Genomic DNA, 15,806 nt, shown 5'->3' with positions numbered 1-15,806 from the left:
GAATAAACAAGATAACCGCAACGCCAATGACGACGACCGGAATAACAACTCCAATCGCGATTTTAGCGCCTGTAGCGAGTCCCCCAGAAGAGCGTGGGGATGATGACTCGCTTGGACTTGTTGATGTCTCGGAGCTAGGTATACCGGTAGGTTTGGAGATGGGTGTTGCGCTGGCCGGTAAAACCAAATTGACGCGGTATTCAACGGCGAGGCCAGTCGAGGTGGCCGGGACGGTAATGGTAGTCTGGACAGCGGAGCAACTCTCTACATACGAAGTTCCAGACAGGACTTCACCACCAGCTATAAACGAGGTACATCGGTATGAGTCGTCGGTGAGGCAGCTGTAGCCACTAGATGATTGTCAATCATTGCATGGCCTTCGAGGAGCCGGCGAAGGTAGCTCTCCGTAGGTTTGCGTGCTGTCTTGGTTCGCTAGAAACTATACCCATCCCTAAAGACTTGAATATAATGGAAACTAAACGACAGTTTGCTTACCTTAGACAGCAGCCAATCTCCGTCTCTCCAACTGACAACCGGCTCCAAATATCCCTCGATATAGTATCTTCCGATGCGCTAGGGGTCGGTGCCTGATCGCCTTCCTGTCGCGTGACTGTGCAGGCGGATGTGTGTCCGTCACTGTCCGGACGGACAGCTCAGTCCAGGAGAGTAAAACCCATAGCCCGGGAGACTGGAAAAAGGAACCGTATCTAGGAGGGTAACACGACGTTGAAATTTCCAGCGATTGAGAGCCGGAGGTCATCGTACAGATACGGCCCCATTCTAGGACGTTGTTCCTACCGACGCTCTGGGTCGCACAGTTCGGCGCTGGAGTGAACTCTGTTGTTAGTGCACCCAAGTGGGTTGATGATTCACCCTCCATCGCGAGATCTGGAAGGTTTTCCGGAACACGGTCCTTTGATGTTGTCGAAGTCTATCATCCTCAATAACTTCCTGGGGGAGCTCTGTACTTAACGGTCAATGGAGAATGGTTCCGAAGTCAAAGCACAGATCCCTGAGCGATGTTCCATAGGTACTCACTAGGTAGTCCTTGGCAGATCCTTCATAACTGTTTCGTCAATTGTGTACTCCGTACGCTTGCATAATTCAATGTCTATCCTAACTAGTTACGAGTAGCATGTTCGTGTGGCAGTGCACATTGAAATTTGAATGCTCAGGGCACGAACAAGTCGAAACCACGTTCCATAACATCAATCCGTGGTTGGGCAATATGAACCCTTGCAGACTTAGCACGGATGTTTTGTTTGCTTGGCGTGTTGATGTGGCGCAGGATCTACATATCTGGGCGAATACTTCCTTCCCATGTGATAGGGGCTTACAGGGAGTATGATGAAGAACAATACCACTGCAGGGCTGTGGTGTAAAGAGGCGATGATGGATGGCATCGAGTAGAAATAGCAGCCCAGGGAGGGGTTGACGATGGGCACAACCGCCAATTCTTATGGGGATGATCTTGTCTCGGTCGGTCAGGTCGGCCAAATCAGTTGAGTTAGCGACATCGGCCAGGGACTTGGAGAACCGTTAGGCAATTTCTCCCCATTTCCCTTTGCGACAAGGTAACTTGTAAGGCCGAGTCCAAACTCATCGAATATATGGCCAAGCCAGTCGAATGAGCGGCTGTGTGTACCATGATAGAACTTTGCTGCGGACTCGGAAGGTTGGAGCGGGTTAGATGGTGAGGCGAAGAAAGGGTTGACGTCCTGGGGATGTGGACATGTTTGAGACTTATCCGGTTGTGGGGCGGTCATGGGGCACGGATACTCCGTGCACATGCCATCTTTTTGTTGTCCGGTATGCCTATCAATTAATTATCTGGTGACGCTAGGGCTTGAGGGTGACACGGTCTGGATGCGCAAGGTCTGCGATTACCAAGTTCCATTAATCTAAACTGAAGAGAGAGAGAGAGAGAAATCTCCCGGCACCTTTTGTGCGCGAGATAGCGACTCTCCTCTCCAATGCCCTAATGCTGTGTTACCATGTTTGTTTGCTTCTCTGATATAATCCACCAGCCACCTCTTCAGCCACAACCAAGGGAACAGGCCGCAGGCCTGGGACCATAACACTAATACCTATACTAATAGACCGGCTACGCCGACCCGACGTGGGAGGATATCACGATAGTTTAAGATACTATCGCATTAGATAATGTCACGGATTGATACTGGATGATGCAAAATCAAGGTAGTAACGTAACAAGTTAGATTCATCTATGAAGAGGGAAGAATCTACGTCTACGTCAACAGGAGGTTGTAAAGTCTACAAGTGATGAAGTGGTAAGTCCCGTGACCCAAATCTGGTGACTTGTGTATGGTGGAAGTCCACCCCATCACAGATAACTACGAAGCTTAGACGGGCCGAAACATTGCTTCCGAAGCGTTAAGGGTAGGAGAGAGACGGCCCCCCTAAAAGGGAGGAGAGACCTTTTATAATAGTCTTAGGCTTCGCCCAGTCTATGTATTATGGCCTTGTGGCCTAAGGCAGGAAGGATAGGTAGACCGTTTGGCCACAGATGTAAATAGTAGATCGTGAGAGAGATCTTTTCCTTTCCTCTTTAGCAATTCAACAGCGTTACCAGCTTACCAAATCCTTCGTGTTTTGGGCCCATGACACTTGCTGCTGGGTATCGTCTACTGGGCAGTATAGCTCAAATTAGTTCTGAGATTGGGTGGATACAAGCTTGTTAGAGAGAGGACTATCCTGGAGGATGGAGCTGAGGTGGTTCGGTATCGCAAGGTACCTCTGGCCCCTTGAGGTCTGCAAATGGTTGTTGAGCTCTTAAGAAGTAGGTAGGCCTGAAGCACCCCTAAATACCTAATGTTCTGCATGAATGCTTGCTTGAACGTTCCGCCACATAGTCTATCCAAAGGAAGGTTGTGGTGGCCCTTGAATAGAGAACCAGGCTGGTAATTGGCTTCCTGAGACTGCAAAGACACGTAGTCTACCCGTACAGACGTAGCCATGGATATGGCTTTCCGTTCAGTGACTACCGACTCCCGAGAGCAGCAGGTTTAGGCAGTTTTTCAGCTCCTGTTTCCACCCCAGCCAGTTCCTCAATCAGAATAGGTCCCCTAGAACGCTTCTCATCAGTATCATGGTGAACGGGCAAGGGAATGGTCACGCAGACTTACCATGTCTATTTACGAACATGCTGGATTATAACTCAGGTAGAGGCATTGGGTCGGAGACCCATGTTATCGCAGTGGTTGCCTTAAATAAAATCGAAATCAGGCCCATGGCCATGCATCCAACTCTGGCACTAGCATCTTAGCATCTGATAGGAATCGGCAGCGTCCTCCCCTCCAGCTCTGGCGGACACAGACACCTCCCCACAATCTCCCTCAACGGCCACTCAATCCACGTTCTCCACTCATGACTCAACATATCGGCAATCGTCGTCACCAGCCGTTCCGGACACGCATGCATAAACCAGAACCGCCCCACCTGCTTCAGCACCACACACAAGTGCGCCAGTAACACCAGCGCCTCTGGCTGTCCCTCGTACAGCAGCTGGACAAACTCTTCGGATATACTCGATATCCAGATGTTAACGGGAGCCGCGTTGTTAAATGAGTTCTCGGTCGACGTACACAGTGCGCAGGTGATGCGCAGACGGTCGAGCGCGTGGCGGTAGACGCGATACTGCTCCTTACGGGCGGGTGAGGCCGAGTCGGGCGGGGTGACGAGCTGGAGTAGCGCGGCTATGCGGTGGTCGTCCGGGTTCGTGGCGAAGTTGACGGAGAGGTTGGTGTGTGCGAGCGGGGCCATGGCGCCCGTGTTGGCCCAGTCGGCTTTTGACGAGAGGAGGAAGAAGGTGCTACGGATGAGGTGGAGGCGCTCGAGGAAATCGTGCAGCGGTTTGTTGGTGCTGGTGGGTGAGGAGCGGAGGCGCCTGTCGGCGGATTGCCACGAGGCCATGCCGTAGATGCTGACGAAGCAGGAGAAGGCGCAAACGGTCTCGAAGTTTTGTTTGGTCATATCGGTGACATCAGAGCGGAAGTAGCCGAGGGCCAGGTTCATGTGGAAGGCCGCGGCGTGGGTCAATTCCTCGTGGCGGATCGGCTGCAAGTGGCACAGGTGTAGAGCGGATATGGCCAGGAGGCTGCGCATGAGGAAACGGCTTTTGAAGGCGAGATTGGGGGCGGTGACTCGCCACAGCTCGACTTGGGACTCGTTTCTGGTCAGAGTGAGGTATGTCTGGGCGGTGTAGTGGTAGAGCAACTCCAAGGCCTTCATGTCCAGGTCTGAAGAGTAGACATAGCTCGTATCCGGTGGTTCGTTGGCCAAGGAATGTGATAGGAAGGTTGTGATTGCGGACACACTGCTGTCTAATGTGGTGCCATGGCTATCTGATGATGTCGACGGTGATAGGGAAAGTGGTAAAGACGTGGAGGGTGTAGCGGCGGCGGCGGTATAGTTGCACGCCCTCGAGTATCTGGCACAATAGGAGCAGGCCGGCTTCCCCTCATCGCACTACAGTTGAGGGCAGGTTAGCTAGCGAGCATGATGAGCGGTTGATGGACGATGGCGATATCAGGAGAGTGTGTGACGAAAGACGGGAATAAGGGATGACGGAGAGAACATGCAGTACCTTGACGCGGCGGTGCCTACATTGAAGACATCCCGTTCTAGTTTTAGCATGTGGTTTTCGCATAGTTCTGATGGGGTATAGTGGACTAGGCAAACGAGCGAAGAGCAACGAACGAAGAACGAAGAACGAAGAACGAAGAACGAAGAACGAAGAACGAAGAACAAAGAACAAAGAACGAAAGCAAAGGCGGGGGATAATATATAGACTTGGGCTACCTCTATGATGCATATTAGCGTGCTTATAATTACTATCAAAGTCTAATAGAAGTGAAGACGATTATAACCAGGTATATGACACCATTGGAGTTATCAAGAGAGAGGATGGATTAGTCTTAATTCGGTAAGGCCTAGGGAATGCATTAACTACTTAAGAATAATTATGATGTGATATTATAAGCAAAAAAGCGCGTATATAAGGTGATACCAACTGTACGCGTCCACGTCGCCGCGGGTGGAAACATTGATGGAGAAGAGTTCTCTATTGATGGGTAAGTACAGTGGCGATGAGAGAGACGCACGCGTCGCGCGTGCAGGTCGCAGGTGTTGAGCGTGGTATCGCCATACCACCAACACCAGCACGACTGTGTCTACTGCCTCCGCTTAGACACGGTGTCCTTTCATCAAGGGAGGCCTCTTGAGGGATACAAAGGGATACGAAAACCATCCGATAGGGGTCTATCTAGCTCGCAGCTGGATCCGGAAGCCTGACTTATCATTAGGTGGATGAGGACGCGTCCTAGGCCTCTAACAGGACACCCTCAGGCTCGCCTACTCTGGGGTTACGCGTGAGCAACGAGCTGCGTGTAGCGAGGCTTTGGAACAATCCTAATTCTAAAGAACTCGTTAAGGCTAACTTGTATAAATCTAGGCGAACTCTGTTAACGCCGGAGGGCCTCTTCGCAACGGGAGCGCTTGTTAAGGCCCCTCTATCGGAACCTGTTAATACCACAACGACACGAGCTTACCGGGCGTAACAAGCACGACAGCTTACGGAACTGGAGTCACAGGCCAGTCGATAGAGGGGAAACACAGGTATGCTCCTGATGGAGGCTTGATGGGGACACAGACCCGTCGCTTGGATCTATACAATGGGAGAATCACGGGCCAACTTAAGATGATGGAGGACACGAGCTTGGTTAGTGTCACGGAATGATACTGGATGATGTAAAATCAAGGTAGTAACGTAATAAGTTAGATTCATCTATGAAGAGGGAAGAATCTACGTCTACGTCAACAGGAGGTTGTAAAGTCTACAAGTGATGAAGTGGTAAGTCCCGTGACCCAAATCTGGTGACTTGTTCATGGTGGAAGTCCACTCCATCGCAGTTAGTAGGATAAGGCGGCTTGCGTTGCCCGGAGCGGAACGAATGCGTACTGCCTTATCCTGCAAGACACAGTCGGCCCATCAGAGGGAGACCTCTATGGGCAACGCGAAACGGCTACTGTTTACAGTAGTCGCGGGGCGTAGTACGTGGTAGCCACTGCTGGCTCTGACCCTTGGTGAATCTGAAAGCAGACGGGATTAAACCCCGGCCGGAGAGACTACCACGTGGCTCGAGAGAACGGATGCGCGTGTCGGTATACAGAGAGACAGGACCAGTCGTAATTAGGCTGGAACGCTGGTGTTGTATGCTTAGGGAGCAAACAGGCGTTACACAGGGGGGCGACTGTAGAAGAGTAAAGTACAGATGGTACAGCTCAGAAAACTGTTGCAGGAGTCTGGATAGGCAGACTGGTGAAACCTGCGATTGTATACAAATACAATATAATGTCCTGCCTAGCCGTAGACCTAGCCCGGACGGTCACCGCGCTCTTCCGAAGTGGGGAGCTACCAGCAGTTCTAAAGGAATCTACCACGGTGGTACTAAGAAAGGAGAAGAAAAAGGACTACTCACTCCCAAGCAGCTACCGCCCTATTGCTCTTGAAAACACGGTCGCAAAGTTAATCGAGAAAATCCTTGCAGATCGAATCATCACCGAAGCGGAAACACGAGACCTGATTCCCTGGAACCAAATGGGAGCTCGGAAGGAGAGATCCACTCTCTCCGCCATAGAACTCCTTACCGGGACTATACAGACGGCGTGGCACGCAAAGAAGTCAGTAGTATCCGTACTTGGGCTTGATCTTGCTGGAGCTTTTGATAACGTCTCTCACCCCCGGCTGTTCTGGGTCCTTCGTCGGATGGGATACCCCGAATGGATTGTCCAGATGATCGCATCTTTCTTAACCGGACGGCGAACAAAGATCCTCTTCTCGGACTTTAAGAGCCGCTGGTTCGACACGGAGACTGGGATCCCGCAAGGATCTACCCTATCACCCGCGCTGTTTATCCTATTTATATCTGACCTACTACAACAGTTTAAAGATGTTCAGGGTAACGTGCTCGGGTTCGGGTTCGTTGATGACACTACACTGGTTACCTGGGGAGATACGGCAGCAGCTAACTGCCAACGACTAACTGCGGCCCACGATACTTGCCTGGAATGGGCGTCACGGTTCGGGGCTAAATTTGCCCCGGATAAGTACCAGATTATCCACTTCACTAAGAAACGCAATATTTCGGCTGATCTCCGGTCCACGATCCAAATATAGGGACATCAAGCTGAATTAGTTACATCCCTCCAGGTACTGGGAGTCTGGCTCGACCCTTCCCTCTCATAGAAGGACTATATCCTCCGGGCAACACAGAGGGGACTTAAGGCCTTCGACTCCCTGGCGAGGGTAACTTCATCGGTATATGGACCATCCGTCCGGAAATCGAGGCTGCTCTACACAGCGGTTGCACGGCCCATTATGACATACGGCGCCCCTATTTGGGGAGTCTGTCAGCAGGGTTAGCCAATCTCTGAAGGCAAAATGAAGGACCTAGCCAAGGTTCGGAACAAGTGTCTACGAAAGATCCTAGGGGCTTACAAACGGACACCAATCGCCGCGCTTGAGAGAGAGGCGGACGTTCCCCCAATCGAACTCTACGTCCAAGAACGGGCCGCCCAAAGAGCACCATCGACGAACTCCCACAAGGTCACTACCCAGATTGAGGGAGCCCTGATGCAAGTCTGGGATGCTGCTTCTGCTCCCCCGAGACGAACTCGAGGCCGACCCCGCCGTATCCGGTCTAAACCTGAACCCGCGATGTGTACGCTTCGGACCCAGTATGACAGACTTCTGTTCCCCCGGCCCGAACAAGTTAGGGGATATCAGACATAACAGCGAAAAGGCCCGCACCGGATGATCCAGGACGAGTATCGAGCGAAATGGAGGGAGAGATGGCAAGCCGAAGCGGCCAGACTAGGAAGGAGAGCAAGGACATGGAAGGACCCGTGGGAAACCCAGTGCCTTAACCGGTACGACGGCCTTCAGAAACACGAGGCCTCGGCGCTCATGGCACTACGGACTGAGGTAGTTGGAGTTAAAGGATGGCTCGCGAAAATTGGTGTCCCTGGAATCCACCCAGCGTGTGAGTGCGGGGCCCCCCGACAGTCTCTCTACCATCTCCTTGCATTTTGCCCGCAGCGGACCGACCAGAGGATCGCGCTCCTCCAATGAGCTGGAACAACGGACTTTAAGAGGATATTGCATGACAGGGACAAGGTGCGCCACGCAGCAAGGTGGCTGATCGATGCGGGAGGAGGCGGGATTTTGTGTACCCCCAGCCTCAGGGCTACGGCCTACGGGGAAACTTTTGCCCGCGGCAGACCAGATAGAATGCCGTGCTCATAGACCCGAAAGGGATCCAGATAGTACGTTAAATTGATTCTTATTATTATATACTGACACGGTCTGGATGCGCAAGGTCTGCGATTACCAAGTTCCATTAATCTAAACTGAAGAGAGAGAGAGAGAGAGAGAGAAGAAATCTCCCGGCACCTTTGTGCGCGAGATAGCGACTCTCCTCTCCAATGCCCTAATGCTGTGTTACCATGTTTGTTTGCTTCTCTGATATAATCCATCAGCCACCTCTTCAGCCACAACCAAGGGAACAGGCCGCAGGCCTGGGACCATAACATAATGAGGAATTTAATTATTTTTAACTTATGAGTAGCTAAAAACGGGCCGACATGGCTTTAAAGATAGAGAGTGGAGAGTGGAGAGCGAAGAACAAAGAGCAAGAGCGAAGGGCGAAGAGCGAAGAACGAAGAACGAAGAACGAAGAACGAAGAACGAAGAACGAAGAACGAAGAACGAGAAGCGACAAGCGCCTTATCACTATACCATAGTACTGTAGTCTGGTTTGGCATCCACAAACTTTGCACCGGCTAATACTAGTGTACACACTAATACAGTATAGGCTAGACTTCCCGCAACATGCGGCTGAGACTAACGCTAGCGGTAATTAAATCCACGCAAGGCTGAGGCTCAAATCCAATCAGAAATTCTTGATTTGCCATCTACAGTCTGTCTACCTAATCACGCAGCCCGTTGAACATCATCCACACCCAGCGCTTCCCGACGACTGGTGCTCTGCGGATCAAAGTACGGCCTCTCCGCCACCCCCGTCGTCCGCGACCCCAAGCGCGCCCCCAGTCCCAGACCGATATAATCAGGCGTGGCCGCATGGTACGCGGATCGGTTATCCCAAATCGCACAATCATTCGCATTCTGCCACCGCAGCCGCACCTGCAAGTCATGGTTCTCGACAACTAGCTGCACCATCCAGTCAAGGAAGCGCTGCGACTCGGCGGCACACAGCCCCTGTATCTCCTTGTTCAGCGATGATAAGGGAAAGATACTGCGCCAGCCCGTAACCGGGTTGGTGCGCACGAATGGGTGGATCGACGAGTGCTCGTCACCAATATTCTCGGGCGCGCCGCGCGGGCTATTAACAAGGTCGAAGCCGAGGCGCTCGGCCGTTTCCTTGAATTGGGGCTGCGAGATGCGCACCGTCAGCGTATCAAAAAAGGCGCGCAAGGGCGGCGAGACGCGGTCATAAACTTCGTAGCCCGAGGCCCAGAGCGTGTCGCCGCCGGTCACGGGTAGCTCCTTCATGCGCAAGAAGGAATACTCGGCGGGATGGGCTTCCCAGGCTATGTCTGAGTGCCACTGGTGCGTCTGCGTCTGGGCCAAGTCCATGTACTTGTTGAACATCTTCTCCATCTGGCGCGAGGAGACGGTGGCCATGAGTTGGTCTTCTGGGTTGACAAAGTTGGCGAGTGGGTGGATGTGGAGGGTGGATGTGGCAGGCTTTCCGGTGAGTTCGCCTAGGCGCTGGGTGATGCGCTTTTGGATTTCGTCCGTCAGGTTGTCCTGCTTGCGGAAGAAGACGACGCCACGCTGGGAGACTAAAGAACTGGTTAGATGCCGGATTCAGGCCAAGTGGGTGGGTGAGTTCTTACTTGTAATGGCCAGGTCGCGGAGTAGTTCGTCAGAGTTGGGTGCATTCAACCACTCGGCCAGATCGACGTCGACAAATTCACGGCCTATGACAGGAGTTACATCAAACTGTTGGAACTGGTCGAGGGCGCCGCTGAGCTTCAGGGGCTCCTTGTGGCCAGTCACAGGCTTTGGGACATCTGGAACGGTTGGGGGAGCATCTTCAGTCTGCTCCTTGGGAATGATGGGGAGAGCCTTAGCAATGTCTACTGCTGCGGGAGACATGGTGCTGGGTTTTGGGTGCTGGGTGCTGGACTGGTAACCAGGGACGTTTCATGCTCTGGGTTGTCACAATGACACTCTTATATGAGTAGAAGATGGAGTGTCATCGGTCCGGCGTCGGTCATGTCTGACTCCCTGGTATTGGCGTCTTGGGGTCGTAGCCATGGGATTATTGCTAGCTTGAATGGCGCAATCAGAGCGCGATATGGTCCATTCTGTCGTTCCCAGGCAGAGCAGGAGATGACGAGGCAGGTGCGTATGGTGTAGTTACTCCATCTCATGAACCGTACTTGCCCTGCCTCTCTCACGCAGGGGGGGCGACTAGACTAGTTTAGCCACCCCCTTTCACGCTACTTATATTTAAGTGGGGACTTGGCTAAACTAGTTTGAAATGATTTTACAGACCTGAGACCAACACGCTTATATTTCTAATCGAGGTTAGTATGCAGCGGCAACTATCATTATCCTGACTCGAGTCACATCACCGTGGTTCATGGCGTCTGGCAGCAGAACAACCAACATGTTACCAACCTGATAGATGCATTACAATTTGCAACCACAGTACGGCATCCATCCTGCCGTCTGTCTTACTCGCCTCTCGCCTAGCTATGGCTCTTCCTGCCTGTCCATGCCAAAAGCGAGTACGCTACCTAGCTACATTCTTCTATATACCATCTACGCCAGCCAACCTCCTGGCTCTGTCGACTTTTTCGACCTGATGATGCCATAATAGCATCATACACGTTATCCTCGCTAACATGTCCCCGCCCACCGTTGTGGTTGTTACCTTTCACCACCTCCTGAGCAAGGCTGACCGTGTGCTTGCCAATGTCGACCACTGTTATAAAATCCACCCGCTCCCAGAATTATTTCGGATAAGACCGCCAAAGTACTGTCGTTACTGTCCATAGGGGAGCATCGCAACTTTTTTTCCTTTTTTCCTTCTTCGCCAAACACATTCAGCAGCACCATGGCTTCTCCTCATTCCAGTGAGAAGATGGCCGACAAGGCTGAGACCACCGTCCAAGCCAAGACCAGCAGCGATGGCAGCCATCTGTCAGACCCCGAACACAACGAGATTGTAAAGGACTGGTCCGACGAGGAGGAGCGCAAGGTATTACGGAAGTAAGTCTCTCTGTGCCGTCTCTGCACCCGTACGATCCTAACTCGTCATCAGGACTGACCTCCTCTTGATACCTCTTCTGGCCCTATGTTTCGCATGTCTCCAGATTGACAGAGGAAATATGTGAGTAGGTACCTACCCGTGGACTTAGGTACTCAGGTTGTCCATCCTCCATGACCTCAAGCCATTATACTAATTTTCTCTTGCCACCACCCAGCGGCAATGCACTGACGGATTTCTTCCTCAAAGATGTTGACATCACCCAAAACCAGTTCAATCTGGGCCAGCAACTCATGGCTGCTTGTGCTGTAGTGCTCGAGGTACCAAGTGCCATTTCACCCGACCCATCAACAACAACCTGACCCAGTCGACCATAGATTCCCAGCAACATGATCCTCTACAAAGTCGGTCCGACCCTGTGGATTGGCAGCCAAATCGTCGCATGGGGCTTTGTAGCCACCTTCCAGGCCTTCCAGAAGGGATTCGGGGCCTTCCTCGTAACCCGCATCCTCCTAGGGTACGCAGCCACCTCCCCACACACACACGCACTCGTATGCGTGCCCATCGTACGACCACTAACTGGTTGACCAACCAGTCTGACTGAATCCGGTTTCATTCCCGGTGCCCTCTATTCCATCACATCCTGGTACAAGAGCGGCGAATTATCCAAACGATTCACCTTGTTTTGGTTCGGCAACATGCTTGCAAACGCCTTTAGTGGTCTGATCGCATACGGCATGTAAGTCTTTCCACCTCTTTTCCCCCATGCCAAGACTCAAAAACACTGACCACCCGACCAGCCTGCACATGCGAGGAGTTGCCGGCCTGGCCGGATGGCAATGGTTGTTCATAATCGAAGGCACCTTTACTGTTCTAGTCGGCTTCCTGTGGTTCGCCATCTTCCCTAAGTCGACCAAAGACCCCGTATCCCTGCTCGGTTTCACCGTGTTCAATGACCGAGAGCGACACATCCTGGTGAACCGCGTCCTGCTCGATGACCCGTCCAAGGCGATACAGAGGCCGCATATCGAATGGTCCGAACTCAAGAAAGCGGTAGGTTTCGCTATACAAATTTGCAATCAGTCAAGCGCCGGGAACCAACTGACATGCTTGTAGTTGGCAAACTGGACAGTCTACCCACACCTGGTGCTCACCATCTCGGCCATAGCGCCCATGGCCGCTCTGACTTCCTACTCTCCCACCATCGTCGCCTCCTTTGGTTACGGCCGGCTCCAAGCCAACGCCCTGGTCTCCATTGGTTCCTGGTGCTCCATGGTTGTCTGCATCATTTGGGCTTGGGGAGCGTGAGTACCCCTACCCATGTACCTACTTTCTTGGTAGAGTTTGAGAAACTGGAAAACTAATGTTTTTTGGTGTGGTAGCGACCGCACCAAGGTGCGCGGCCCATTCGTCTTTGGTGGTCTTCTGATCTACTGGGGCATTGTCATTGGAAACCGCATGCTCGTACATTCCAAAAATTCACAAGCCCGGTTCGCATTCCTGACGCTCGCAACCATCTTCTCAGCGCCAGGCCGTAAGTTTTGGAACCCCGGTACCCCTATACACGATGACTGAGAACTAATCATGCCGTACCACAGATCCCGTAAACGCATCCTGGGTGGCTCTCAACGCTGGCACGGCGGCGCAACGGGCCATCGCCATGGCCCTCTTCATGGTGTCGTCGAATCTGTCGGGTGTCGTGGGCTACCAGCTGTTCCAGAAGAAGGACGCGCCCAACTATCCCGTTGGCTGGGCTGTGATTATTGCGCTTGTGACGTTTGGGCTGTTTTGTGCTGCCGGAGCGAATATCCAGTATTGGCTACTGAACGGGCGCGTCTTTAGGCGTAATTTGAGGTATAAGTACTAGTAGTCGGATGAACTACTGCATAGTATTAGTAGAGAAATATCAATCATGTTCATAGCATTCCTTCTTCACATGCATAAGATTGGGTGATTGAAATAGGACTGTGAAGGTACCTAGGTTCATAAAGTATAGGAAAGGGGACATGATGTCCAAAAGTTCAAAGACTACTAATGGGTGACTAGACGGTTCAATAATCATAAAACACCAACGCTCGCACCTCGATACTCTCCCGGGGAGGCTCATTCACATGAGCGGGATTCACAAAAGCGGAATGGGGAACCCGTCTCGCGCGGCCATCATTCAACGAATCGTAACACTTGATAAACAACGGCTCATCTGGCCGTTGGGCATACTTAAAGTACCAGCGATGGGCAGGATTGGGCCGCACCGAATACGTCTTGCCCTTGCGATCAGGATAAATCAGCTTAGACGGAACCAAATCGGACTTAGGCACGGAATGCGCATCGGCCAGCCCCAGTAGATCCCTCAGGATGGTCTTAATTGGCCGCCACACCTGCGAGAAGTCAGTAAACCATAAACATAGTCCTATATTCACACGGAGTGGAACTTAGTTAATGATCTGGAAGTGCTTCTGGAGCAGGGCCTCGGCCTCGTCGGGCAGGTGGTACTTGACACGGTTCTCCAAAGCGGTATAGGACTGGTCAATGTGCACGGGGAAGCCCGGACCGCGCGGTTGGCTGGGTGCGGCGCGGTCGTCGGCAACGGCGCGGCGGATGGTGTGGTCAAAAATAAAAACGCGAGAAACGCGAGTGGCGCCGGTGCTGGGGGACGGACGGTCAGCTTTGGATTGATTGGATTGAGGATAGATAGGGGTTGGGGGGAACCCACGAGTCCCTTCAGGAGTTGCTCGGTCTCGGGGTAGTAGACGGCTTTGATCTGGGCGTCGTCGACGAAGTCCTTCTCGGCGCTGGGATGGTTCTTCACAAAAGCAAAGCCGTGGCTGTCGAGGGTGTATTTGTCCTCGTCGTCGGAGACGTCGGTGATAAGGACGTCCTGGGGGTGGGGAGGACGGATGAAGGTGTTTGGCTGGCCAACGTAGGCAGGAGGCGGTGGGCTTCCATCGCCAGGGTCTTTGTAGTAGAGGACTTCGGTTGAGACGTGCTTGGCAGGCTTTGTTTCCCGGACGAGAGGCTTGACGACTTGGGAGATGGGAAGGCTGTTGAAGTTATTTCATGAATTGATTGATTAATTCGCATCTATCTCAGGAATGATGATTTAGGATTATTTACATAGGAACATTCCCGATTAGGAATGTATCACCTGACCTAGATGATGGTTGTTGCTTCTAACACTCCCCTTCAAACAAGAGATGCGAACCCGCAAGCGGGTGTCGCTGAAAGAGAGCCTGGAGGAACGAAGCTAGAGTTTACAGTTTTCGTATGTCTTTTAAAAAGAGTGCTCGAATTATATTCACATAAGCGTCATAAAAGGCTTATTATTCTATTGGTATTCGAGGGAGGAGGAGGACTGAATTTAATACGTATATCAGAGCTCTAGTTCGATCAATTTAGTATCCATAAGACTACCGTACTACTATTCGGATGCTAATAAAAGAGAAAAGGATTTCGCGTGTGACAGTCTTGGGCTTCGCCCAGTCTGTGTATTATCATTATGGCCTTGCGGCCTAAGGCAGGAAGGATAGGTAGACCGTTTGCCCACAGATATAAATAGTAGATCGTGTTACGGCACGGTAGCTGGATGCACACAACATACACGTAGCCAAAGATATTCTAGATTAAGCTAAAGAAGAGAACAAGAAGGGGAAGCCTTCTCGTTTACATCGAAGAGGGTTGGACTCAGAATCAACCTTTAACCTAATCAGGCTTAGGCTCTTAGCCTTAGCCAACCAAGCACGAAGGGTTTCAACTAGGGTGGGTAAATTTCATGCAATAAACATTTGTTGCGAAGAAACCCCCAAATTTATGTAAGAAACAAAGAATACGATGTAAATTTCGCAAAAAACGCTAACCCAATTTGTTTAGCGCACTGTATGTTTATGCCTAAGGCATGAAAGTTTATGGGCGAGAAATCCAACTGCCAAAGGGCTTCTACGAGATTTCTAATTAGATAAGAAAATAATGGAAAGAAATAAACTACTTTCTTGCATTAATTCGGTAATTTACAGGCTCCTCTTTATTTCATTTGTTTCTTACACCCACCCTAGTTTCAACCCATAACAGATCGTAAGAGAGATCTTTTCCTTTCCTCTTTAGTAATTTAACAGCGTTACTAGCTTACCAAATCCTTCGTGGTTTAGGCCCACGACAATTTAAATTACTCTATTTGTCAAGGATTGGTAGTCCTGGGTGATATTGGATTGCTGTAGGCAATTAAATAGATCAAGATGTCACGGTTCGATACGAAGAGTGTTCGAATACCAGAGGTAGACTCTATTGTAAAGCTAAAGAAGGGGGGAAAAAGAAGCGAGAGAGAGAGAGAGAGAGAGAGAGATTCATACGCCCGTCAGGCCTCTCAGCGAGGCCCATGTGGAGAACTACCTAAGCTGACTAATTACATACATTGGTGCCTTGTGGCCTTGTGCCCCCATTGCATTGCATCTGCATTTTCTATCTTCGGTCTTCTAGCTACTATATCTGCGG

General features: G+C 51.4%; 5 protein-coding genes across 5 annotated transcripts; 1 reads left to right on the top strand and 4 right to left on the bottom strand.

The window, feature by feature from the left end:
- Positions 1–244: 244 nt before the first annotated feature.
- On the bottom strand, positions 245–989 carry P152DRAFT_456593 (uncharacterized protein). The gene has a single exon (XM_033679036.1). It carries the CDS (start codon positions 878–880, stop codon positions 497–499), a length of 384 nt encoding a protein of 127 aa, XP_033535980.1. The 5' UTR covers positions 881–989; the 3' UTR covers positions 245–496.
- Positions 990–3,181: 2,192 nt separating this feature from the next.
- P152DRAFT_456589 (uncharacterized protein) lies at positions 3,182–4,707 on the bottom strand. Its single transcript, XM_033679035.1, has one exon. The coding sequence runs from the start codon at positions 4,249–4,251 to the stop codon at positions 3,283–3,285; it is 969 nt and encodes a 322-aa protein (XP_033535979.1). The 5' UTR covers positions 4,252–4,707; the 3' UTR covers positions 3,182–3,282.
- Positions 4,708–9,013: 4,306 nt separating this feature from the next.
- P152DRAFT_432188 (taurine catabolism dioxygenase) lies at positions 9,014–10,610 on the bottom strand (the record flags this gene model as incomplete). The annotated part of the gene is made up of 2 exons (XM_033677435.1): positions 9,940–10,610; positions 9,014–9,885 (listed from the first exon to the last, which is right to left on the bottom strand). Exons 1-2 carry the CDS (start codon positions 10,199–10,201, stop codon positions 9,014–9,016), a joined length of 1,134 nt encoding a protein of 377 aa, XP_033535978.1. The 5' UTR covers positions 10,202–10,610.
- A 438-nt stretch (positions 10,611–11,048) lies between these two features.
- Positions 11,049–13,310, top strand: P152DRAFT_268300 (alternative sulfate transporter). The gene is made up of 9 exons (XM_033674848.1): positions 11,049–11,323; positions 11,376–11,444; positions 11,539–11,641; positions 11,699–11,838; positions 11,917–12,060; positions 12,122–12,374; positions 12,438–12,625; positions 12,704–12,855; positions 12,920–13,310. The coding sequence occupies exons 1-9, from the start codon at positions 11,169–11,171 to the stop codon at positions 13,186–13,188; spliced, it is 1,473 nt and encodes a 490-aa protein (XP_033535977.1). The 5' UTR covers positions 11,049–11,168; the 3' UTR covers positions 13,189–13,310.
- A 62-nt stretch (positions 13,311–13,372) lies between these two features.
- P152DRAFT_465221 (uncharacterized protein) lies at positions 13,373–15,770 on the bottom strand (the record flags this gene model as incomplete). Its single annotated transcript, XM_033680618.1, has 4 exons — positions 13,373–13,699; positions 13,820–13,986; positions 14,031–14,307; positions 15,726–15,770. 4 exons carry the CDS (start codon positions 15,768–15,770, stop codon positions 13,373–13,375), a joined length of 816 nt encoding a protein of 271 aa, XP_033535976.1.
- Positions 15,771–15,806: the final 36 nt, after the last annotated feature.

Source organism: Eremomyces bilateralis, assembly GCF_010015585.1.
Source record: "Eremomyces bilateralis CBS 781.70 unplaced genomic scaffold P152scaffold_5, whole genome shotgun sequence".
NCBI lineage: Eukaryota > Fungi > Ascomycota > Dothideomycetes > Eremomycetales > Eremomycetaceae > Eremomyces > Eremomyces bilateralis.
This window is presented reverse-complemented; position numbering and strand designations above follow the sequence as displayed.

Bases quoted from the DNA above. Each gene is read 5' to 3' on its own strand.
- P152DRAFT_456593 (XM_033679036.1), bottom strand. From the start codon at position 880: ATGGAGGGTGAATCATCAACCCACTTGGGTGCACTAACAACAGAGTTC.
- P152DRAFT_456589 (XM_033679035.1), bottom strand. From the start codon at position 4,251: ATGAAGGCCTTGGAGTTGCTCTACCACTACACCGCCCAGACATACCTC.
- P152DRAFT_268300 (XM_033674848.1), top strand. From the start codon at position 11,169: ATGGCTTCTCCTCATTCCAGTGAGAAGATGGCCGACAAGGCTGAGACC. The intron at 11,839-11,916 runs GTACGCAGCCAC...TTGACCAACCAG, and splicing joins GTAACCCGCATCCTCCTAGG to TCTGACTGAATCCGGTTTCA. The intron at 12,061-12,121 runs GTAAGTCTTTCC...CCACCCGACCAG, and splicing joins GGTCTGATCGCATACGGCAT to CCTGCACATGCGAGGAGTTG.